This window comes from Corapipo altera, unplaced genomic scaffold (genome assembly GCF_003945725.1).
Source record: "Corapipo altera isolate COAL_440 unplaced genomic scaffold, ASM394572v1 1, whole genome shotgun sequence".
In the NCBI taxonomy this organism is placed as follows: domain Eukaryota; kingdom Metazoa; phylum Chordata; class Aves; order Passeriformes; family Pipridae; genus Corapipo; species Corapipo altera.
Genome location: NW_020884873.1, coordinates 33,809,519 through 33,835,187, shown reverse-complemented (window position 1 = coordinate 33,835,187; position 25,669 = coordinate 33,809,519). Strand labels below are relative to the sequence as shown.

Genomic DNA, 25,669 nt, shown 5'->3' with positions numbered 1-25,669 from the left:
TCAAATATGTCATACAAGGTCTCAGATGAGACCTTGTTCCTGTTCCTCAGAACTGGTTGGGGGGCAAAAATTAAAACTGATTTCTATCAAGCTAAATTAAAAAAAAAAAAAAGCAAATACTGATTTGGAGCAAAAATAGATTTTTAAATTTAAAATAGTTTTAAAAATACCTAGCTTACTACCTCCCAGCAGTTATGATGAATTTCATAAATGCTTGAAAAGAGTCTTGAAAATACACACTATGTGAGCACAGTAGTAAATAGCATGTGAAGCCTTTCATGTGTCATTATTATATAAATGTTTGTGTATATGTCTGCCTTCTAGTCATAAGAACTAGAACACTGTATTATCGTAATAGAGCATATTTTTGGAATGACTTTAGTTTTAAAAATTAACTTTGCATAGAGCTGTCTTAATGGGAGTATATTCAGTGTTGTACTGTATTTACAAATATTTCTTTTGTACAATAGTATTCAGTCTAGAATGTCTTATTTAATGCAGTTTAGAATGAAATTTATTTGTGGATATCTCATTGGGAGTAATACTTTAAGAGTACCTGATACTTGTAAAACTTGGGATCATAAAGAAAACTAGAAGCCTTTTTAAATACCCTAGAGTTTGTACCCTGTTTTTTTGCTCTTCTCAACTCCTTGTTCTGATGGAGTTTCACACTTTTCCTCATCTGCTCAACAGTCAGAAAGTGCTCGTTCCTGCCTCATCTGGGTAGAGGCTCCTCAGTGACTCTTGCAGTGAGAAGCTCAAGGATGATGAGACGTCTCTTGTGCTCCCAGACCATGCACAGAGCCGTTCCTTAATGTGTTCTCTGATGGATCTTTTAAGGTTGTTTGTGTTCCCTTCCTGCTCCCATAAAGGACCCACCACAAACCATTTCCACCCATCTTGCAGAAATGTTTTAATTCTGGGAGCTCATAAATTTCCTGTGTTCCATTCCCGTGCCCTCTGCAGCTCAAACTTACTGTGTTTTCTGCTTAGATGGGTACGGAAAAGATGAAGTTTCAGCACTAATGGTGTTTCTGTGTTTTAAAGTTTCTCATGGAAAGTTAATTTTTTATTATTGGGGTATTTATCAGGACATCTGAGAAGTCCTTTAAGGACTGCCTTCACTTTTTTCCCTTCAATTAAAAGCAACTCCTGGCTTTGTCCTTTCTCTGAGGAGTATGTGATGAAGGTTTCAGAGTGTGTAGATGTAAAGGAGCACACAAAAAGGAAGGAGATTTTTTTATGTTGCTAAGCTGAGGGAGTACAAGCAAGAAAAGGTTCAAGAAGTGAATATAAATCTTAAAAGTCTGTAAGACTAGGTTGGGAAGCAATGGAGAAGATAATCTAGTGGGCCACTTAGGGAATGGGTGAGCTTGGAATTTGATGGAACATGGAATGGGTCTAGACTGTGGACTGGGAGTCAGGCACTAGAGACAGGAACATTACCATAACTTAACTGGTAGGTTAACCACAGGTTGCTACAGCACAGATCATGATTTGGGGGAAACAAGTAGAGAGGAGTCCCAGAGAATGCTAAGAAGCAGAAAATGTTTGTTCTTAGCTACAAGTTAAACATGTGTCTCAATCTGTGATTTCCTTCAAAAGAAGCTGTGTTGGGAAGGGACACATGGCCAGGGTATGGAAGTGCCCCCTGCTCTGGCTGGAGGAGAGGTTCTTGTGGGATGGGAGGTGCCAGCAGCCCAGATCCGGCACTGGCAACTTTATGCACTGAATGCAAGAACTCCCAGCTCAGTGCTCTGGCTCAGGCCAAGGAGTCCCAAGGAGAGCAGAGTGGGAAAGGGCTTGACTGAGTCCTCTTAAAGGCCTTTTATAGAGCTTGACCCCATCTTCCAACCCATAAAGCATGGCTGAATTTTAAAGAAATGCAGGAATTCCAGAAGGCCCATTAGTGAAAGAGGTTGCCGGTTACAAACCTTTTTGGCTGTTTGTCTACCATTAGTCCTGAAGCAGGTTGAGAGGGCAGGGAGCTACAGTGTTTTCTGTAGTAGTTCTTCTGGTCATAGCAGAGCAACAGCTGGAGCCCAGAGTGTCGCAGCAGCTTCTGTCTTCATGCTGGATATGTCCCTCAGTGGAGAAGTGGCATGAAAGGCCATAGAGCAGGCTGTGCCTGCTTGTGTCTTTGCTAAAAAGGTTCCTTACCCTCCACAGTGGGAGACAGACCGAGTTTTGCAGAAGGTTAGATCTGGGCTGTTATGGGGAACTGGAGGAGAAGAAAGACCTTCCCTCCCACCCCTCTCCTTTCCTCCACCCCCCTCCCAAGTACAGATTGTGGCACCTTGACTCATTGGCTCATTTCACAGGCCACACATCACTATTGTGGAGGAAGCAGGAGGAGGATTTAGCAACAGCCTGAATGCCAAAATAAGCTACACACCACTGTGGTAACTGCTGGCAAATGCTGACTTTTTAATTGTTTCTGATGCAGGGTTAAACCTTTATTAAAGCAGTGTGAATAAACTTCTTTTGATGGCTGACTGAAATATTTTAAACGCAAAAGGTAGCATAAAGCCCTCATTAAATTCATCTTAATTCTGCTGTTAATAAAATGTCTTTCCATATGTTGTGCACCCTTTTATTGATTCAGACAGAAATCTACTGACCAGATACAGAGTGCTCAATGTCTTTGCCTTTCTTCCTTTCAATTTAAAAAAATGTACTGCCTGTGAAAGGTGCTAGGATCATATCAGCAAAACAAAAGTCTCTTTATCTGTTAGGAGGGAGTGGAAGAGAAATCCATCATTATAAATGTTCCCCCTTCCACTGCTGTACCAAGAGATCTTGATCTTGTCTTGTCTGGTTTGCATCCATGAGTAAGGCAAATAGGTCATCTGCCCTGTGCACTCTGTCTTTGGCCATCTCAGCAGAAACAATAACAAATGTGGCAGTTTATAATGTAATGAGCTTGTGCTCCACTTAATTGAAGGTTCTATTCACCAGCCTCTGCTGAGCAGCCATTATGCTGTCATTGCTATGGTACTAGTGAAGATGACAGTTCAAAAAGCTCCAGGGGAAGCTGCCTTCACCTCCACCAGCTAGCACACAGTGATGGTGGACTCCTCAGTCATTATAATTTGGAAAGGTTGTGAGACCAAGACTGTGGCTGGTAGTGACATTTATTTCATTATCGTCAGATAAGGAAGTAAAGTAGACGTACCTGGAGAGAACAAAAGGAGCCGCTTTTCTTTCCCCGTTTCCCACTATGCAAAACACTTGAGTCTTTTGTTAAATGTTTTTTACATTTGCAAGGTTCAGATTTCTCTTCCAGGGAATGTCTCTTTGGCTTGCATGGCCATGTAACCTGCTGCAAGCATGCCTGCAGACCTGTGGAAACAACAAGGCAGCTCCTGTTCCCATAGATGCTGCCTGTACGGGACTGCTGGGGTTCTAATAGCATTTTCTTTGGAAAGAAAACAAGTGCACAGAAGAGATGCATGAGTTACCAGTTTGGAGTCTTTGTTTGTTTTGATTTGGTGTGGGTTTGTTTTTTGTTTTTTTTTTTTTTTTTAATTTGGGGGGTTTTGGTGCTTAACAAATTTGCTGTCTTATATGGGAGATTTCTGATGATGACTCAGAATATATGCGTTTGTATTAAACATGAGCCATGCTGATGACCAGGTGGAAAAAATAAATGTGACAGCTCTGTTACTTGATTGCATGGGAAGTTTTCAAATTTGCAAAGAAGGGACTTGCCCTTCCCTCGTGGCCATCTGACCCTCCTGGGTGTTAAGTAAATAATTTTTTTAAACACGGTTAATTTTTGGGTGGCGATCTTTTAAGATAGAACCTGGCATTTGACCCAAAATTGTAACTGCTGTCCTGGTACCTGGCTTTAGGATTTTCAATGCACAATATAGTGGAAATGGTCTTCGCCCCATTACTTCTAATGCTTGCATGAAACTGCAAATGGTATTTCAACAGCGGGTGGGAGCTGGCTACCTACAGCAAGAAAGCAAAGGAGCCATCCCTCAGAGGAGAAACACAGATCAGTTTTTCAATGTGTAAAACATTTACAGGGGTTTCTGAAGGATGAAGTTTGGATTTTACTTAAACTTGACCTCCCAGCATTTCAGAGTTTCTTTTGCAGCATCTATCCTAGTCACCAGCAGGCTTAGGTAATTTAAAATGGCTTGTGAGTGGATTATAAAAAGGACTATCATGTCAAATACAGGTTTTATAAAATTGTGTTTTCCAGCTTAGAAGGCAGTAGAATTTTTTGCAATGATTTGCTTTTTCAAGAGTTGTTCTTTTTTAAACTAGATGAGCAGTTTCTGACTTGTTTGCAGTGAGAGGACCCTACAGCATTCTTCTAAGACTGTGGACTACAGGCTGCAGAGAACAAACTAAGCAGAAGTGAGAGAGTTGAGCATTTGCCTTTTTGTAATCAAAGAGAAGCAAAACTGTCAACAAGAGGCAGAAACTGTGTAAATGAAATTTGAAATAATAAAAAATGACAGATTCCACTTGTAATAATACTGAGTGTTAGCAAAAGCATATGTAAGGATATTTATTTAAAGAAATGTATGCAAATATTTTTTAATTTTGCAGGATTCCTCCTAATGTCAGTTTGAGATAATTTACTGCTGATCTACCCCAGTCTGATGCACTTGTGGGGGGACACACTTTGGAAAGCAAAGAGGTGTATACTTAGAGCCAGATCCTGTAGTACATTCATAGACCCTTAAGTAGCTCTGCATATGCCAAAGGGTCTGCCAGTCACATTGCAGGACTGGGACTGGGGTGGTATATGAGTAACAAAATGTGCTGGAAGGCCCCTAAAAAACTGCTTGGGTATATTAAAAGAAGTAGTACGGAAAACTAGAAGCCCAATTTGTTATATGGCTGTGTTTTGCTGGAACATTTGATCTTGCTGTATTTAATTCAGGAAGGCTAAGTGGTATGTACTCAGTCCATGACTGTAATGTCCATTAATTCTAGTGGAACATAAGCATACACAGAAGAGGGAAAATGTAAGCTGTGTCTTCCATGCATAGTTGAAATATTGAGCTAATTTCAGTGATAGGAAGCAAAAAAGCATAAGAGAAAACTGTTAGAATGGTTCCAAAGACTGTTTGAAGTAGGAAAGCCATCAGGAAAAATGCCACCAAATTTCAGGGCATGTCAGACACTAATCGCCACCCTCTGGCATGTTGGAACAGGTGAAGGGCTGAGTGGTGAGGAGTGATGGTCTGCTAACTTGTGTTGGTCTGAATGTATCTTGTTGCTAGTTTTCTTTTGATTGCTTATAGGGAAGGAATGTTATGAATCACGGATTTGAAAAGGTCAGTTGGAATTTATATGTGAGGTGAGATGCTAATGTCTTCATTATCAGGTCAACACCAAGAAAATATTTCTGTTCACTTAATTCGTACAGAGGACTCCAGAGCTGAACTCTGAAATGCCCACAGTCTGCCGGTGAATAGTAGATGGCAACATATACTCCCTGTTTTTCGGGAAAAAAATCTTCCTAAGCATAGGAATACCATGAAGTCTCCAAGAAGGGTTTGGTGTTTGTTTCACCCTCCTCAGTTTTTCTTTTTTTTTTTTTTTTTTTTTTGTGTTTACACATTAAAATTTGTGACCCTAGTCTTTTCCTCACAAAGCCTTCCATCCTGCTCCAGGATCAGAACTGCTTTTAGTACTGCTGTAACTGTTGGCAGGAGGCTGAAGACAAGTGCCTGTTGGTGACAGTTGCCTGCACGCTGCTCTTCTCATGAGTGCCCACCCCAGTGAAGGCACTGTGGTGTGCTGATTAGAGAGATTTAATCTGGCCTTCAATTGTCAGTAAAGAGAATTTTGCTTGCCCTTGTAGGCCAGTGTTCACCTCTGCTGCTAACTGGAGTTCAGAACTTAGCTGTCCTGGGCTCCTCTAAAAGTCGTTGATGAGAACATCACCTCCAAAGAACAAGTGAGATCCTTTCCAGAGTCCTAATATAGATCCTATGAATCCAGACTCTGTTATTCTCATATTTAATTTAGTCTCACCTTTAATGTAATCACACTGATGTCAGGCTATTTGTAGAAGTGATGACCTTTTTTTTCATCTGCCTAGAATTGTATAATTTGCCAATGAACCGTGAGCCTGCCTTTATGCCTGAGTTGCTGAAGAATTTTGTTGACTGTATGGGAACCCTTTCCACAGCCCAGACCTCATCCTGTCTATGGAGAACCAGACTGAGGAAGGTGTTCAGCCTGTCCATTTATTCTCTGGTTTAATAACAAGTTTGATAACATCTCCATTACTAGTGACAGTTTTTCTCATACTGGGCATATCTTTGTGTAGCTTTGTGTTGTCTCCTGGAACAGTTTCAAAACCAGAAGCAACCACTCTGAGCACTTTTGTCCCTCTAGCATGTAATTTTTTTTCCTAATCAAAGGACTGTGTTCCTAGAATCTCATCCAGTGGTTTCTAGGATTCATTGCACTTTATGGAAGCTTGCAGACTAGCCCTGTTTCAGGTAACATACCCTTACGTCCTCTGCAGTCGGGGATTAGTCTTGCTTTACCTCCTTGACTCTTTGGCAATATGGAAATAGTGTGATCCATTTACTGACCTATTATTTTGTTGCTAGCAGTTAAATAATAAGTGCAATTAATTGAATAGGGCCATTCTTGAATGCTGAGGACTGGACCAAGAGATTTCTTTTATGATTTGTAGTGCTTGTAGTGCAACTTTTTGTTGATGTGTACTCAAATTACAAACCTGGAGAATCCTTTGTTGGGGTCAGTTGCCGTTTACCCCACTGCACTTTGGCAAAATTTCCCTGTAGACAAAAATACTTGTTTGTAGTATAGAATATGCAGTTAATCATTAAAAAAAGTGGGGAAAATATTTTTTTTAACATGCTTTCTACTTCTGATCTGTGTTGTAGATCAAGTGGCATCTAGACATTTTTTTGTGCATATAGTGAGCCCATTGATTGAAGAACATTAAATTTCTAAAAGAGATGAAAAATTATTTAGGGAGAGTAAAGAGGGAGTACTGAGCATTCTTTAAAACACTCAGTATTTTCTCTTTTTCCAAAGTGAAGCTATGCTTACTTTTTTTTTTTTTTTTGCAACAGCTGAGGAGCAAATAGTATGGTTTTTTTAAATTATGTGTAGATATTTTTAAAAGTGATGTTGGTTTATAAGATTTTCTGCTCTCTAGACTATTTTTTAAGACTGAAATTATAGATAAAAGACTGTTTCTCAAACAGTTTCTTTCTGAGCTGCATAATGCAAGATAACAATAGCTATTTATATAATGTATATGCTTCCTTTCCCTGTTAGCTATACTTTGAAAGAATTATTAGTCCTAGAGTCCTGCACGTTTGGAGAATAAAAACCTCCAAAGTTTGACATCTTTAAATAAGCAACCAAATGTTATAAAGAACAAACCTCACTTACAGTTAGGAAACAATATTTACATTTAAGGTTGAAAAGCCAGGATGTAGGAAAATTTTGCTAATTTGGAAGGTGACCTTTAAGTGCACCAAAACCAAATAATTTGTAAGCTATGGCACAGGGCACATTCCTGCAAAATTTGTGTGAATACTGCTTTAGTGGTTCTTGAAAGACAAACAAAGAGACCTGGAATGAAATCTTTATCCCTCTCCCAAATAAGATTGAAGCTAACAAAGGCATACAGCAGCGCTCTTTCAAAGCTTGCCACTAAAACGAGGGCTCTGCAGCACAGCTAATGAGATGGCTCAGAGTGGAAAACAATCTGTTTTTAAGAATGTTTAGATGAAAAGTAATTTCTAATCTATGAAATAAAATCGCTTTTCAATACCTTTCTTTCAGTAGTAAAGCTTTTTATGTTTGCACTATTTACTTCAATCAGATGTTTTCAATTTTACTTTTTTCTTCCTGAAAATACTTCCTAGGGCTAGTGGTTAGTTAATAGTGACCAACAGCATTATTCTTTTTCTGTCTCCCCTATTCACCGACTCCCACACATTAAAAAATTGAGAAAAGAAGAGGGGGAGGAAGAAAGAAACATCTTTTCCTAAATGATTTGCAAGCATCTGTTCTTTAAGCTACTTTTTATGAACACTTCTTAGTAATGACTCAAGGTAAAAAAGCAGAAAAGCATCCAATGTTAGGAAATTGCAATCCAATACCATGTAATTTAAACCTGCCATTGCCTCTCCTGTACTAAATGACATACAGATGGGTAGCTCTGTTGCTTCTACTTTGGGAACACAATTGGTCTTTTTATGAGTGTATACATGTTACTAGCAAAAAATATTTTTGTCAGCACTGTTTATTTCTAATTGTACCATATTTTAATTGCTGTCATAATTACAGTGCTTTTTCCCTGCTGTATTTTGTCAGCTAATTTTTGCCAATGATTATCAAAGTTACCTGAATATTTGGCAATTTCTGCTACTACTTTGGGAGTTTTCATTCCCAGAAGCAACCTAATTTTTTTTTTCTTTCCTGATGTGAATTTTTGCACTATACTAATGTGTTCTTTTACAATGATCTTTTTTTACTCCTTGGATTTTCTGTGTGAACTAAGCAAAGCAAAAGTTGAGATTTTCAAAGGAGAGTAATTTCAATAGCAACCTTAAATTTTACAACACATTTATTGTTGAACCTTGTACAGCTTTGTGCATAAAGAAATTACTTGCTCCTCAGTGCTTCAACAGTGAAAAAATAAAATGGATAGTCATAAAGAATGATGATGCAACTACAAGTTAAATCAACCTTATTGTAATTCTGAAGATTTAGAATTGTTAGCTACTTTTAAGGGTAATGAAATTGCTAGTTGTTGTGGCTAAACATCATATGCCCATTACCATAAGTCTCCAATATAGATGTCTTGTAAAAAATGTTTCAGCTGTAGCTGGGTTTTTTGCAGATTTTTTTTTTAATGGTCGGAAAAACGGTACTTTCTTGTGAATGATTGCGTGCGCAACAGTTTAGTGTATAACACATCGAAGGGCTTTGGCTGTAGCACGTTGTCACTGCTCCAGTGGAATCACCTGGCTCTCTATAAAAATTCTTTTTTAAACTTGAAGAAATAATCAGCTGCGGTACAGCTGAGCTATTTTTTGTGCAATAGGGACCGGTCTGGTCATTGACAAGTGAATGCAGAAGCTATGCTGTGGCTGTCTGCCAAAGCAATTATTCAGGATTTAAGCTAAAAAGGCTCCTTCTTCCATATCCTCTCCCTTTGCAGGGTCATGTAGGGATAAAAAGGACTGTAAGGTGGTCTTTTCCCAGGAGGAGCTGAGGAAGCGGCTGACACCCTTGCAGTACCATGTCACTCAGGAGAAAGGGACTGAAAGGTAAGGTAGGACGAAAGAAACTCAGATCTCAAAACACAAGCATATTTCTTTTCCACCCCTCCTCTTACTGCAGTTTCCTCACTTTCCCCACCAAGTTTTGTTGGTTTTTCTTTTCCCCAGGATTTCTGCACTTGTTTACTAACCCCTACAAATTAACACTACTGCAAAGACAAGCATCTGCAACATGGGGGCCAGGGCCAAAGGTCTTGTGTGACTTTTAATGAACACTGCATGTCTTATAAAGTCACCAGGCTTATGTTTAGAGTCTGGTTTTAGTTTACTACAAAACGTGTGGAAGTAATAGTGGTTTAGGTACACTTTTTTTGGAAGACATCGTGGTAAGCAGAACCACGAGGGAAATGGCCCCGTGCCAGGAGGCTGGAGTTTTGAAGGTGGCCATTGTAAGTATAGACGTTTTGGCTGCAGAAAGAAGGTAGCATAATTTAGTTCTTTTCCACCCCACTCCAATTTCTTTTTGAAGCACATGTGGAGAAGGTATTTATTGGCTCATTTGTGGTTGGAATGTAAAAAATTTTCAATAACTGCCCTCACATGGCTTTAGTTGCTGGAAGCCAGCCTCAAGTCCTGGAGGGAAAAAAAGACTCGCTTCCAAGAGTGTTTTTAGTGAATAAAGTCTCTCTCTCAGCTGATTCCAGCACGAAAGTAACTTGCCAAAGCCCAGCCATTTTTTGTTGTCTAATTTATACCACTGAGCTTGGCCTAAGGCCCTGGCTTTACCTCTGCTCCAAATGTACTAATGATGTAACTGCTTGTTTTCATTCATGAGTTGAAAGGGCTCCCTGCTGCACGTGCGGTCCCAGTTAATAGGCAAACCTTTTCCTGACAGCTCTGAATTTGGTGGCTGAATGTGCCAGGGAGACTGGCAAGGATGGTCCCCCTCTCCGCTCCAGCCCCTCTGGTCCTCCAGCAGCCCTGGCGGGGCAGGGAGATGGTGGCCTCTGCTGGGAGGCCTGCCTTCCCCCCGGCCCTCTGCGCTCTTGTGTACGGGACCAACAACGTGATTTAATGCACACAAACAATTGGAGATTAGGTCATTCTTAAAAATCCTGTTTATAAAAAAAATTGGACCTCATAAAAAGAGTGAAAGGATAATAAAAACAAGCTGCTGAGCACATAGGCTTTTTGTTGGGCTAGCACAGCTGATTCGTATTAGGTGAATGACCTCCTAGCCTTTTAGATTGTTAACTTAGAAAAATATTCCCTTAAAGCTGGAATATTGCTTTTCAACTGAAAATATAAGGCACACACAGCTTGAAATCATGCACCAATTATTTCATTTTCAGCTACAATGCCTCTGCTGCCCAAGCAGCCAGTTGCAGCCTGACCCAGCACCTCACACCTCGCTCCGCTGTGGCCACCGAGCCTGCCGCACTGCCCAGACACTGGCCCAGGCACGCGTGGCAGGTTGAGCTACATGCTAAACAATCAATGTTTACAAAAATTTGACAGTTCACTTGCCAAATAGGGGAAGACTCCAGTTTTACACCTTTTTGTTGGTGTTGTAGTTCTGGCCTTTGAACTGTGGGACAACTTGCTTCCTTTTGCATGATGCGTAACACCTGAGGCACACTAACAAGGACATTCCCCTTTTCCTGTGCCTGCTTTATTTGCTGCCTTTAATAAAAACCGACTTCCAACTTTGAAATTGTGTTTTTTTTCTATAATGTTTTCTAAAGATTTAGATACTTTGATAAATAAAAAAAAAAAAATTCCTTTATTTAATTTTAAAATGTTGTGTTGTTTTTCCAGTGCCTTTGAGGGGGAGTACACGCACCATAAAGCTCAAGGAATATACAAATGTGTTGTTTGTGGGACTCCTTTATTCAAGTGAGTATGCTAAATATAGTTTTGAGATGTCTGTCTCTTAGGTTATGTGTAATCTTGTGTATATTCCATACATAATTGTATAAGGTCATTTTATAGACTCACAGAATGGGAAGTCATTCAGCCTGTTAAGGGATACACGAGAAGCAATGTAAATAATAGTTCTATAGTAAAATTAATCTCATAATAAAGATAAAAAATTATGATAAATAAGACAGTAAGATAACATTCAGGTAAAACAGGAAATATGACAGAAAAATAAGTAGTAATTGTTTAAATAGTTTTTTCTATATGCAGCTATGCCAAATAATTGCAACACAGTCTTCCAGATACTGAGGTTTGACTATTAGCATTACTTACAGGTAGCTTTAAGAGCTACTGAGTGGTGATGCTGGATCCACGCTACAGCATTTTATCTGATAATGGAGAAAAAAGTAGATGCTTTTTTTCTTTAGAATTCAAGCAGTTAAGAAAACAAAACCTGGGAAAATTGCATTACTTACTGTATTTCCATCTATCCCAAATAGCACACATGGAGAGCTGATTTAGGAATTGGAGCAAGGATTAAGAAAGAAATAGTAACTTTTTTGTCTTGTATGAAAAATAATCTTTAGAAGTGTTCTGGCAATTATAGCTGTAAATTTAATGCTAGAAGCAGTGCTGATTGAATTCTCTTGATCACTGCATTGTTCTGCAGAGATTCAGTTGTTGTTTATGTGTTTTTTCTTATTTCTAGCTGCTTGTGTTCATTCTGATGAATTTAATTTTTTTTCTTGCTTTTTTTCCCCCTTGGTTCACACTGACTGAGTCCCTCTCACTTGAAGAGGTACCCTTACAAGAGCATGAAGCAGGATGGTCAGGACAGTGCTAATAATATAGAAAATTGGGCCAGTAATAGGTTACAAAGGAAAATACAATTGATGTAGCTCTAGAATCACCAGATGTGATAGTGATAGTTGTTCGCAAGAGACTATCTGTAAAATGAAAGAAGTGCTTAATCTCTGTGATGTTTGATTCCTCTGTTGGAAAGATTACCTGCAGAAACTTGAGTAAGAATGTGAATCTTTTGAGTTGAAAAACTGATGGTTACAAACACAGCCAAGACAATAGTCTCATGTCATGTGTTACTGTGGTACTTAGCTTGGGGATGCAAAGTGGGGATCCAAAGTCTCCGTAACCTGGTTTTCTACATGGCGATTTAGACATTCTCCTGCTTACAACAGCCAAATCTTTGTGGAGGAGATCCTGGCTCTGTCAAAGTCAATTCATATTTGGTAAATGGAGCCAGGATCTCACCTTCTACCTTCAAGACTGACTTCCTTTCTATCATCTAATGAATGAATCATAGAATCAGCTGGGTTGGAAGGGACCTCTGAGATCATCAAGTCCAACCCTTGATCCACTACTGCTGTGGTTGCTAGACCATGGCACATTGCCCATTTAAAATGAAAGTAGTTTTTTTGGTGCTATGGAGGGGTTTTTTAGTGGTTTTTTTTTTGTTTGTTTTGTAATGTCCAGATAGTCATCTGAAACTTGCATTTACATTTGTTTCTCATTGGCTGTCCATTATTTTTTTTTTTATGTCCTTGTAATCTGTAAATATATATATTTGGACTATAGACCTGTCAGTTTAACTAGGAAAGAGACCGGAGCTTCAGCAGTAATATTAACAAACTTCAACTTTTAACATTTCTGATTTACGTTGTTTCATTACCATGTGACACACAAGGTCAGGGAACACATGAATTTTACACTACAGATGAAAGACTTATTTTTTGGTAGGTCTTTAAAACAGAACTCTGTCTCTATCATAGGAAAGATAAAAGAAACAACTAGGAATTTGACATCTCTTCATCTACCTACTCATACTAGTGTTATGAGAAACCTCCCAAGCTTTATGGAGGACATGCTTTAACTTTTTCCACAATCAAAGGTGCATCACACAGAAAATCCATAATCATGCCATTGAATCTAATTATTCTATCTCTCAACTTTCACGCCAGACAGTCTCCTACATCCCAGTACAGCTGTCCTAAAGAAAGCAATAAATGAGAGAGACAATAAACTAATCTCAAGGACCTCCTTTTCTGCAAACCAGCCCTTATGTAGTTTTGTGTTACACTTACTCCAATCTAGCTGTAGGCCTATGCTAAAAGGACCCCTGCTGCCCCCGCCTTTCTCTAGGGTGTTTTTTCATGGCTTCCTCTTCACTGGACCTCAGATGGTGTGGCTGGAGCATGTCTTGGTGCAGAACATTGATCTGATAAAAAACTAATAAGCCAAAGAAAAAGCCCTCATCCTTATCAACCATACCTGCTCATGTTAATTTTTTGTGAGCCACATTTATCATGGATGGACAGCCTCTGCCACAAGGTTGTGTTTTTCTGTATCAGTTCACAGAGGGCCACCTATGCCACCCAAATCCTCAGTGTTTTTTAAGGGCCAAGTGTATTTGCAAAATTGCACCTACTTTAATTTTTCAAAGCATTTTCTTGTACACTGTGCAAAAATACCATTCTGTCCATAGGCATGGTTAGAATGGACCTGAGTGAAATCCATGACTCATGCTATTGCCATAGGAGAGAAGCTATTCCATATTTAACAAACCATGGTCACATCCTTTACCATATGCAGGACTGTGAGAAAGATGTGGTATAGATGGGAACTGGGAAGCCTGGGAGAATGATTTCCTTTTAAAAAAAGAAATATTATTGTTCTGTCAGTTTCCAATTTTTAGGGCCAGGGACTGAATTGCCAAGTCTTCATAAATCACCCACTGCTGCCTTTATTGCTTCCTGGAAGGAATTCTTCGTAATGGTGCTGGCTCTTCTGAACATGTGCTAGGAGACATAGCAGCAGGCTTATCCATGCTATATTTTCATTTGATTTTTGTTGAGCTGTGTCAGGTCTTCTCAACATCTCTCAGACATCCATCAAATCATGAGAAAGTGAAAGCATGGGTGGGTAATATAATTGTACCATTAACATTGTGCCACTAACACTGTACCACTCCTGCCTTCACAACACAAGGGAGGATTTCAGTCACTAGGCTAGAGCTCTACAAGGAATTTCCTTGCCCCAGTGCTGAGTGCTTAATTAATGATCTTTAATCTTTCTTAATGATCTTTATATCATTTGAGCACACCAAATGACAAATCAGCACTGGCTATCTGGCCAGGAGAGCCCATATGAAATCATTGCTGTAGCATCTCTAATAAGATCTAATAGCTTCATCTGTCCTGACTGACTCTTAGCTTCCTTAAAAACTTTGTCAAAACCAGCAGCTTCTATCTAATAACATTTGTTTGAAGTAACTTGGTTTTCATCAGTTTAGGAATCAGAATTGTTTAGGGTGGAAAAGACCTTTAAGGATCACTGAGTCCAACTGTGAACCCAGCAGTGCCAAGTCCACCACTAAATCATGTTTCTAAGCGCCCTATCTACATGTCTTTTAAATATCTTGAGGGATGGTGACTCATCCATTTCCCTGGGCATTCTGTTCCAGTGCTTGGCAAACCTTTCCATAAAGAAATTTTACTAATGTCCAATCTAAACCTCCCCTAGTGCAACTTGAAGCCATTTCATTCTGTCACTTGTTACCTATGAGAAGATATCAACACCCACCTGGCTACACCCTTCTTTCAGGTAGTTGTACAGAGTGATAAGGTCTCCCTTGAGCCTCCTTTTCTCCAGGCTAAACATCCCCATCTCCCCATCAGACTTGTACTCCAGATCCTACACCAGCTTCATTGCTCTTCTCTGGACAGGCTCCAGCACCTCAGTGTCCTTCTTTTAGTGAGGGGCTCAAAACTAAACACGGGAGGTGCAGCCTTACCAGTGCCGAGTACCGGGGATGATTGCCTGTATAATTTCCACTGATTCTACCAGGAATTTCATTGCTATTTTTAGTGTAAAATTTCAGTGGATTCTTTGAGTACTTTTAAGTCTGAATCCATGTGAGGGTGGAAGATAGAGAGACATTAGGTATGTCCAGCTCTGGGAAGTACCTGTGAGTAGTTCTGCTGCCTGAGACACCACAGGATCTGTCCTCTGGCTACAACACAGCAGCAAGCCCAGCTTTGCTCCTTCTGCTGCCCAAGAAGCTACACAGTTCTTAAAGCTCAAAGACTTCTCAAATTCCTAGTCTCAGAAATTCCTAGATAGTTACATTAGGTATTAATTTTTACATTGTAATACTGCTGTGGGGTTTTTTTTTCTGGAAGCTTGACTTTTTATTTGGAGGTTGGACCCATGAGTAAGATCAGTGACTGCTTCCAAGTAATGGTTTATGATTTCAGAAGGGCTGTGTCCATACTTGTAAATAAAGTTGACAAAAGCCTCTTCTCTGGCTCTAAAGGCAAGTGGCAAGTGGCTTATGTTTTTAGCCTGGATTGCTCTCCTCTGAAACAGTGTCCTGGTTCATCCTGCTTGTGGGGAATGGTCCCTGGCTTGAGCCTCCTCTGCAATTTGCCTAGGTCCTGTCTAGGAGAGACTACTTGTGAGCATGATATGGGCCAACGCAGTGTCCAGGGACATGCTCACAACTGAGCATTTCTGCCCTGGCCTTCTTTAGCTTGCTAGCAATGCTGTAGCCAGGAACACTGATATTCCAACTTGCTATTTTCTGTACCATTGGGGACAAACATGGAAGAGAGAAGAATGATTGTATTTTGCTCACACATCAGTTAGCTTAGATTGCATCAGGAGCCTGCTAAATCATTGTCTCTTCAGCAAACTGCCCAGGCCAATATGGAATGATGTTCTTTGAAAATGAAGATTTACCAAAGCTGCATCTATCATCTTTATGACTGTGACAGACCTTTATTCTATCAAAATTCTTTCCATAGGGAAGTAGTATTGTGAATATCTGCCCCTACCAATGTTGTGTGTAGCATCCTTACAGGAAAACTTTGCAAAGGCATGCAGAACCTGCTTTAAAACTGCTAATGCAAAGGTATAAAAAAGTCGAGAGGAATAAATTACTCCTTCCATGGTAAAGCAAAAGGATTAGAACTGCAGAGTACTTTCTGAGAGAACTGCAGGACTTTCAAAGGCTGTTCTCCATGTTCCTTCAGCAAAACCTATATAAACCTGTTAAATACTTCATCATGAAGGGTAAAAGAAAAGGCAGTTGTAATGCAACAGCAGAGGTTCTGCAATAAGTCCTTTTCGTCTCTTCTTGCCAAAGGCCTGCTTCCCTGGCAAGTAGCAGATCTGCATTAGCTTCAGCTGTGGGGTGTGTGGTCACACTGTGCCACAATGTGGCACTGAACAACTGCAGTTCAGTCATACTTAAGAAAGCAGTAGTTTAAAATTCACACTATAGGAACACGTGGTGATTATCATTACTCCATTTCCCTCTCAGTATCTGGCAGTCTGAGCATCTGATATATGATGCCTTTTAAAAGGAGCAGGTTGAAACCCTGCACCTCTTTGCAGTACAGATAAAAGGACCATCATATTTTTTATTGTTTCTGTTTGGCTTAATTATTTCTGGGATCTTTAAAAGTATTGCAACACCCTGCCCTTAGCGAAACCTTTCCAGTAGCTCACTATTTCCTTGCATACGGTATGTTGGTGGTTGAGCCTACTTTGTATTTGTATTGCCATGTGTTGTGTTTGAGCCATATCACAATTGGAAATACTCTTTATAAATACACTGTGTAAATACCCTCTTGATCTCTTTATGCATATAGACTCATTTCCAAAGATATTTATGAATGATTGCCTGACTTTCAGAGCACTGCTATAAGGCAGAAGTAGAGAAAATACTCTGTTCATCGGGGGTTTTTCCCCCTCTTGTAATAAATGATAGAAGGCAATTTGTACAGCCAGGACCTGGCACTGTAAGGTGCATCTGGTCTGGCAGGATGCTTAGGTTGGATATCAGAGTATGTACTGTGATAACAAACAATTAGGAGTTTTTGCCTTCTAGTTATTGTAGTTTTAAAAGTATAAAGGAGATAGAGTAAATATTTTTGTGTGTAGCAGAACATTGCTTTGGAATGTACTTTCAGTATTTAATCTTATCCTATTAAATGGCTATATTTTAGTTGCACAGTTTTAACACCTACATGCAAGTAGTTTCTGATACCTTTGTCTAATGTACTGTCAAGAAGATGATGTAAATACTGGAAGATCTAAGGAAAAAGTGCTGCTTCCATTGAAATTGCTGGAAGCTTTGTCATTCCTTCAAGGAGCCAAGATGACTTTGTGTTCTTGCAGAGTGCTTCTCTCACATCTGCTACTTATGCTGAAGACGTTTTATTATTTTCCTCATTTTTTTCTGTGCCTTTCTAAGATCTCTAACAGTTTCTGTAATACTCTGTCCTAAATTTTGCATTGTTTTCCCAAGGGGAAACGATAACCATAACATAGGTGACCCTCCTGCTCTCAATGGCTCCTAGTTCTACCTCCCATGTTGTGTTTTCTTCCATAGCTCTTCTGCTGTTGCCAGACAATGTTCTATTCATTTAGCACCCCCATAACAGTTTTCTGATTTGTTGTCCAGTAATTTATGACTCTTTGGAGCTTTGGTACTCATTACAGTGCCCAGTGACCCTTGTGACCCTCCTCCACGTGCACTCTCTGCCACCTTGGCCCCTGGGCCAGTTTGTTGATGCCGCAAATTGCAGTGCCTATGTCCATACCAAGCCATGCAGCTGAGGAACAAGAGCTTTCTTTGACCAACTAATAGCAAGTATCTAGAATTTAGGCAGTGAGAAGTCAATCGTACCGATAAACAGAAGCTGAGAGTAAGATTCATAAGTTGTGTCTGACTATGTAGGTAGTGAGGTGTTGCTGATACCGTGATAAGCAAGAGAGAATGGTGTACGTAGGTATTCAGCAGCTTGAGCAAAATATTGTAAATAAAACACTGACTGAGCTTTCCTTGGAACTCAGTGAAATTCCCCCCAGGTTACCACTTTTCGCAGAGTGGGAACTTCATCCTGCTGGGTGTAAATACTGCCATGGTCTGAGGGTAGGTATAGGACCGAGACAGCAACAAGGGCCACAACACAAGGTAGAAGATCAAAGCTATCTCCCTTTATTGAGGGAGAACACGGGTTTGTATAGGGTTCGGGTAGAAGGTGCTAGAAAACTGGGTGGTGTGTGGGATAGACAGCCAGGGGAACAAATGAGAGAAAGAACTTGTGAGAAGAGGGAGGAACTTGGGAGGAGCTGGGGAAAACCGAGGACGAATGGGAGCTCACTCCGCACTGCAGCATATTCCAGCCAATCAGAGGGAGGAGCAGGGAAGGGAGCAAACAACTCAGGGCAAGCCTGGACAAGCCCAAGCAATACATATAAACGAGGTGTTATATTAACAGTTTTTAAACCACCTTAAAAACTTCAAAACTCCATGCAATAAATTCTTCTTAATTGTTGTATATTTGTCTCCACGCCTTGAATCTTTCCCAGTCCAAAGCTGTGTCCTCCGCAAAATACCACCTAAATTACACTGCCAAACTGAGCATGGGCTGCTGCATGGGCAGTTAGTGGTGGTGGTATGTCACCAACATACTTTCTTTGTATTTTGGTGGTACTTTATAAGTACCAAGTAGAAAGATATGCTATGTTTTTTTCCTTTCATCTTTTCATCTCCTGAGAATTATATTTAAGACATAAAATACTGTGAGCACTGGAGGAAGGTGGTGAATGAAAAGGATGGGAAAAGAGAGTTGTTTCCTTTCTGATGACATTAACTAATAGTGTGAACTTATTAATTTTTTAAATTATGATTGATTTGATATTTTTTTCCTGTAGCATAGATCTTGGCATGGAATTACAATGCCGGTTATATAAAATATATAGAGTATGTGTAAAACACATCTACATGTACCTGCACGTGCAAACACATAAAATAAAAGAAGGAAATAAATCTGCAATTAGTTTTTGAGCTTTGGTCATTTGTTTCTGAAACAAGAAGGACTGTGACTTCCTAAAATAAATCCCCTCTTTGGTGCAATGTAAAAGGATCCAACCTTGTACTTCCTCCTTAGAATATCTGGGGAAATGCATTTTGCTGCCAATGTAACATGCTTTAACAGGTCTCCTGCTGGGCAGACCTTGTGTCCCGCTGTGACAACCATGACCATGTGTACAACTGATTGTTACTGGGCGATATAAATCTGATTGGAACATGCCCGTTAATTGGTTTGAGAGCTCAATATAGACAATGCTGTCTTGTAGCAGATTGTGTAGATAGACCTAGTCATAGGGTTAATTCTGCTTGACAGCACATCAGCCGCATCTTGAGTAATTACCCAACTTAAGTTTTCCCACAGTTGAATTGAGATCTTCAAAGACTTCTACATTTAAAAGTATTATTAACCGATATCTGAAACATGATGTTCCCACAAGGGCTAATTTTTTCTTCCTTTTATTAAATATACAGGTTATAGGGTTCATTTGCTAAGTGCTAAACCCTTAGAAGAAAACACTACTTGTTAGAGAGAGAAAAATCTGCAATGCATGACCAAAGCTAATGGTGCATAATGCACACTTCATTGTCTTTTTGCAAAGACTTTAAAATAAGTTAAAATTTAGGTCTGGTTCCCTTCCTCTTTCCCTCTCTCCCACCCCCACTTTCCACTTTTAAGAAAATCAAACCACTTACTCCTATGAGCAGAGTGAGTAAATTGAAGACAAACACAAACAAAAACCTCCTAGGATGTTGTACAATTAAGTACAGATCATTGAATACAATACATATGACATTAATGAAACGATATCTGCTTCAAAAATAAATTGGAAACATTCATGATTAAATTAAATCCTCTTAATGACTTTTAAAAAATGAAAATGAATGAAAACTATTTATTTCATACCAACGACTGTATGCTATGATTCACAGTATATAATTTAATCCTGTTTTAAATTTTTATTTTCTTCATTTTGTGATTTGACTTTTATAGTATCTTTTTTGTAACTCTACATTGTAGAAAACAGCAAAATATTAAAGATAATATTAATTTTTTTGTTTCAAATGCCTTTGAATGCATTTAATGTTAATATACAGAGTTAGTTACTGGTCTTGTTAAAAATGATGTTTGCAGGGAATCAGTCTGACAAATGGCTTTTATGGCATAAAGCAGTTCTTGTAACTTATGATCTTTTTATTTTCTTTTGTAGGTCAGAAACAAAGTTTGACTCCAATTCAGGTATGTTTAGATTTACAGTGTTTTACTGAATGTACACTATTCAGGTTAATCTCAAAAGAATAGTTTATCAGTTCAAGTTCAGTTTAGTTTTAAACAAACTGGGGTAGGTCAGCCTTAAAAAGGATCTTCATTTCTCACTCTCTGAAAACAGCATTATTACTGTGAAACATTTACTTTCATTCCTTTCATCAGTTGCTGTCTCTTTACATTTTCCCAAAAGATGATCAGGAAGATGTATCTTGCAACAGGCTTAAATTGATCCAGAAGAATTATAATACAAATAAATGATAATACAGACTAAAGCAAATGGAGGATTGAAGTGAAGTTTGAGAACGATCACTGCTATAGAGAATGTTTTTCTTCCTGGTGGACAAAGACATTTCATGGGAATTTGAAGTCAGTGCAGTCTATCTGTCAGGAAACAGATGATTTGTCATCAAATTTTCATGACAGATGCATGTACACAATACATGCCAGACCAGTCTGTAGAGCGCAGTTGAGGAGATTTACCAAAAGGCAGTCTCTCTCAAGTTGACTTTTTGAAGAATAGTAATGTGTTGTAGGGATTGGGAGAGAAGTGAAGGTCAGTCTAACAGGTTAATGTGTATCTAGTAAGACAAAAAACACAGGACAGCAAACAGGGGAACAGTTGTGAGAAAAAACCAGAAATCTAAATACCAGACTTATTTATTCAGTTAACTATTCCTGGGTGTTTTTATGGAGTTAAACAATAATCAATTAAGAATAGGCTGTTGTCCTTAAACTAGCTGAAATGTCCATTGCCTGAAAAGGTCATTCAAAATACATTTTTTGTTAGGATGAAAAAAGTCTGTTTTAAACAGGAAACCTGATATTATTATGGCTGTTTTGTTTTTAGACCAATGTTATCTTCTATATGGTTTGCTTAATGCAGTGATTATAATTGCTTATGATCTTACGAATCTAACAATATATATTAATCAGAGTGTTTATGCAATAGCATATTTCCTTTTATCCCAGTTATACCATGATTTGAGTTTGAAATGTGAAGCACTATGTTGCTTTTTCTTTCCACGTTAGATTTTATCTTTGGAACTATATGGGAGTGAAATCTCCAGCAGGAAGCGTTTAAATGGCCAATTCCTACATCTTGTGTACTTGAGTCATCTTGACTCTATTATGATTTTAGTCTGTGAGTTTGAGGTTACCTGCTTTAAATACTGCTTGAATGAACTCTATGCTAAGATTGCTTCTTGGATCATGACAAAACATGGAGGGATTACATGGAGGATAGCTTCACACATGGTCCGTCATTACCCCCTTTACTTTAGTACAGTCACCAAAACTAAGGAGTGGAACAGAATGTCATGTCTCTCTTTTCTGCTGAGTGGAAAATGCTCTCTGCAGAACTTCAGTTTGCCTGGTGGATTAAGCTACAATTTTCTGACTCTCTTTTTTGAAGCAGTTCTCCTGTTAGGTGCACTATTCTGCTTGCCACTCCCCTTGGCAGTGAAGGCAGGGGTATGGTGTTTCCCAGGAAGCTCAGCGTAGTGATACAAGTTTGGCGCTATTGCAGCTATGACGAGTGCCTGCTCAGTACGTGTCACCAGGTCTCTCTGCTCCAGAGCTCCTGGTCCCATTTTATTCTTTGCCCCAAATGCTGTACTTGGAACTGAGAATTACTGAGGTTTAACACCTCAGTCTCATCAGTGCCGCATCTTTTGGCACAGGTTTCAGCTAACAACCAAGGGGAGATGTTAAAAAATAGTAGGAAAAACAGATCAAGCACATAATTAAAATGGCATTTTAAGAAAAAAGAAATCACAGAAATTATATAACCTCAATGTGCATTTCATGGCCAGCAATACCAAGGCTGATAAAACCCTTATCTTTGTGAGAAGTACAGCAGCCTTCCCTTTATATGGACAGCACTCGGTTCTTCCACTGAGAAGCTATTTGTGATAGTCAGATGGAGTTTCTCTTTTGTTCCCAATATGTAAGAGCAGAGGAGAAGTGGAGATACTGAGGTCAACTCAACATGTATCATCCAAATAAAACAGCACTTGTTTTGTTTCCCCACCAAAGAGTTTGCTATTACTTTCCACAAGCAGACAATAACCCCAGACCTCCTGCTGCCTCTGGTTGAACAAGAGGGTGTAGGCAGGGAGAGGAAGGATGCGTTGCTGATGGCATTCTCGTAAAAAACATCTTTCTTTCATATGGGAGGCGCAGTGCCCTATGTAGCACCATGTTCTGTATTACACAGGCTTTTGAAGAGTGTAAATGTAGCATTGGTTTTAAAAGGGCTGTTGCCATTTGACACCAATGACCCTGTATTTATACAACCTTGAGTTCCTTGGAGACAACTTAAGGTATTTTCCCATCCCTCATTTCATTTTGAATTCCCTAGACTGTCATTCCTGAGTAAAGCAATGATCCCGCAAACTGGAACAAACATGCTTTGTTCTCATTTATCTTATGTTACTCAAAATGGTTCAAGTGTTGAACATGAGAATGAGGTTATTTTATTCTAGAATGCATTTTTTTTTCTCAAGGAGCTGTTCTGCAACTGTTGCATGCTCTAAATTAACCCTAATGTTAATTCCAGTTAACTTGCAAGTCTAGATGTGCCCTTTTTAAGCAGTTATCAATGCTTATTATACTTGTCTTTCCTAGAAATATTTGTGAAGCATTGAAGAATTATTAGAAGTCTTTCTGAAGCAAGTACAAAGTCAGAAATACAGCTTTTAAAGTGCCCAGTAGGCTCACTGCAAATGTAACCCTGGAAATGTTGTTCAACACTGAAATATTAGGCAAACATTGTCAAAAGAAGATTAATTTGAACTTGAGCATTAAGTTAAAAGAAGGCTGTAAAATTCCTACAGTGATGATCAGGATTTATCATACAAATAGCTATAACATCTGTAGGGGACACACATTCTTCATATCATGACTAACAGTTCCATCTGAGAAACTTCTTTTTCTCTGTTGATTCTTTAAGTCTATAGCTCGCAGAATTTCTGTCTCAGAGACCATGGGGTTAGCTTCACGCTGTTAGAAGATCTTATGAAATGAAACAATTTTGCTTTCCTGTCATAATATGATGAATTTCACCGGTACTTAAAATAGATTTTTTTCTAACAAAGTACTTGGAAGTGAAAAAGGTTGTAGGAAAAATATTTTTTTCCTTAAAATTTGCTAGGGAACAAAGTAAACCACAAAAAAAGCACAGCTGAAGCAATTTTGTTCTAATTATTAGTATTTTGTTTGTGTCTAAAATGCTTATTGTGCTATGTGCTTGGTTAGAAAATTTTGGAATTTAAGAATGTAAGAATTATATTGGAATAATTATTGGGATTCATTTGATGAATAATGAATAGGTTTTGGGGTTTTTTTAATTTAGAGAAAAATAGGTCTTCGTGTTACTGTTCCATGACAGGAGGAATTTGTAAGTCTCAAAAGCTGTTGCTGAACACTGTCAATCCCACTTTAGTAATAGCAAAAATAATCACAGAAAATGCAATCAACTGTCTCAGCATGGCCCCTGGTCACCAGGGAATGGTAATGGTGAATTTCCTACTGCCTACTGAGAGGGCTGGAGTTTTCTTGGGCCATCTCCTGTAATATTTTCTGTATCCTGCATGTCACTGTGAAGGTGAGATGTGATATTCAAGTGATAGTGTTGGCAGTGAAATCATGAAGTGTAAAAAAAATTCAGTTTTGTTCTGTGTTTAAAAGAAAGGGAAAACTCACGGACAATATATGGGGACTCCAGTGGAGTTTTTTTTGTATGTGTGTCACTCAGACCATGAAATGTCAGAAGTCAGAGAGTGCAGGGTGCGATAAAGGGACAGCTGGGGAAGCACCACACTGTAGAAACGTATCTGTGCACTGAAGAAAGAGGAGTGTCCAAGGATACGCAGTGTCTTCAGCTGTGTTCATCATTTGCTTTGCCAACTTCCTGCTTCTCTCACGAAAAGAGATGTATCTCCAAAACCCGTTCTTCTTTCTTCCTGCTTCTGCGTACCAAATGAAATGTAGAGATAACGTATGTGAATCTATATCACTGTGTGTGTCAATACTTTGGAAACATTCCAATTAGTATCGGGAATTAAGCTATAATAGCTGCCCATGCAGCTAGAGGCTGTCCTGAGGGGCAGCTACACACCAGCTTTTGTTGGATTCCTACTGTCCCAGCAGTCAAATACAAAGCAAGTCAAGGAGCCCCTGACAGTTCCTGGAATTTCCTTCGCCTGCCTTGTCTGGACTCACAGTGTCAGCCAGTGGCTCTGCAGGTCATTTCTCCTCTCCACATTGTATTTTCCACCAGAATGAGTGTATCACTATGTCTCAGCACTGCACAATGCTGCCAGCCCTCCATCCCCATCAAAGTTCCCATCCTTTCCTTTCTCAATTCTTGTATTTACTGGTATCTTTCCTTTAATGTGGCTCCTACAATGTACTAATTTGCAAGCCTACGTGATTCAGCACAGGTACTAGAGAACAGTTGAAGAAAATTGTAAGGTTGCGAGTGGTCAGATGTTTTCCTCTCACAAATTCCTTTTGGCTACACTTCCAGATGTTCAGCAATAGGCTTTCCAAACTCTATCAACCCTGATTTCCCCTAGCCTGTCATCAGTCCCATTGTATGAACTCTTTGCCTGAGTAAGAGAGAAACGAAAACCAAAAGGCATCTTGAAAGTATCTTTCACTGACCCTTGCTACTAGGGAAATGCAAAAGAAACTTGCCTGAAAACTTAGGTTGCTGAAGCAGCAAGGTACTTGGTAATATCATCCATTGTTCTAAATCATCAAAGATGTAAATACAGATTAAGAAATCAATTTCTAAATTTATTGATATCAGCTTCTTCACCTAGGTTGTGATAGAGCAGTTCCTAATTTCTTCTGAGAAAGGCTAAGTAGTTTCAGGAACAGGGAAGAGAAGTGACATTTGGTGTTCTTAACACAACCACGTTGACAAGTTCAACAGTCATGCTACTGATTAAAAAATATTAAAAGATCACTTACAGAATCTGTAACAGGGAAAAGTGGAAAAATAAACTAAGATACTGAAGAACAGGAATGCTCCAGAGCTTTTTGGATGAGGCAAATGACCTCTTCAGGTTCTCCTTCAACTATGAGGAATAATTTCCTTCTCTCTTGCTACCACCAGCACATGGAGTCTTGAAAAGGTCCAGGAGCTCGCACAGAGAGATTGTGGGAGGCAGTTACTGCAAAAACAGAACAGCAGCTCATATTATCTTGTCATTACTTGTCAGTGCTATTTTGTTCTTGGCATTAACAACTCTTCAAGTGGATTGTTGGGGATGCAATGGCTGGAGCATATGGCCTGTCATATTTTTTCAGGTGCAAGCTGAACCACCT

The 25,669-nt window shown here is 39.2% G+C and overlaps 1 protein-coding gene across 3 annotated transcripts in view; it reads left to right on the top strand.

The window, feature by feature from the left end:
* MSRB3 (methionine sulfoxide reductase B3) overlaps positions 1–25,669 on the top strand; it is an 88,782-nt gene that overhangs the window by 5,957 nt on the left and 57,156 nt on the right. For all 3 annotated transcript variants that reach the window (XM_027657091.1, XM_027657101.1, XM_027657081.1), the window contains 3 exons: positions 9,188–9,296; positions 11,067–11,144; positions 20,277–20,305. In XM_027657091.1, coding sequence (XP_027512892.1) covers positions 9,188–9,296; positions 11,067–11,144; positions 20,277–20,305 — 216 coding nt within the window. The remainder of the gene's footprint in view (positions 1–9,187; positions 9,297–11,066; positions 11,145–20,276; positions 20,306–25,669) is intronic.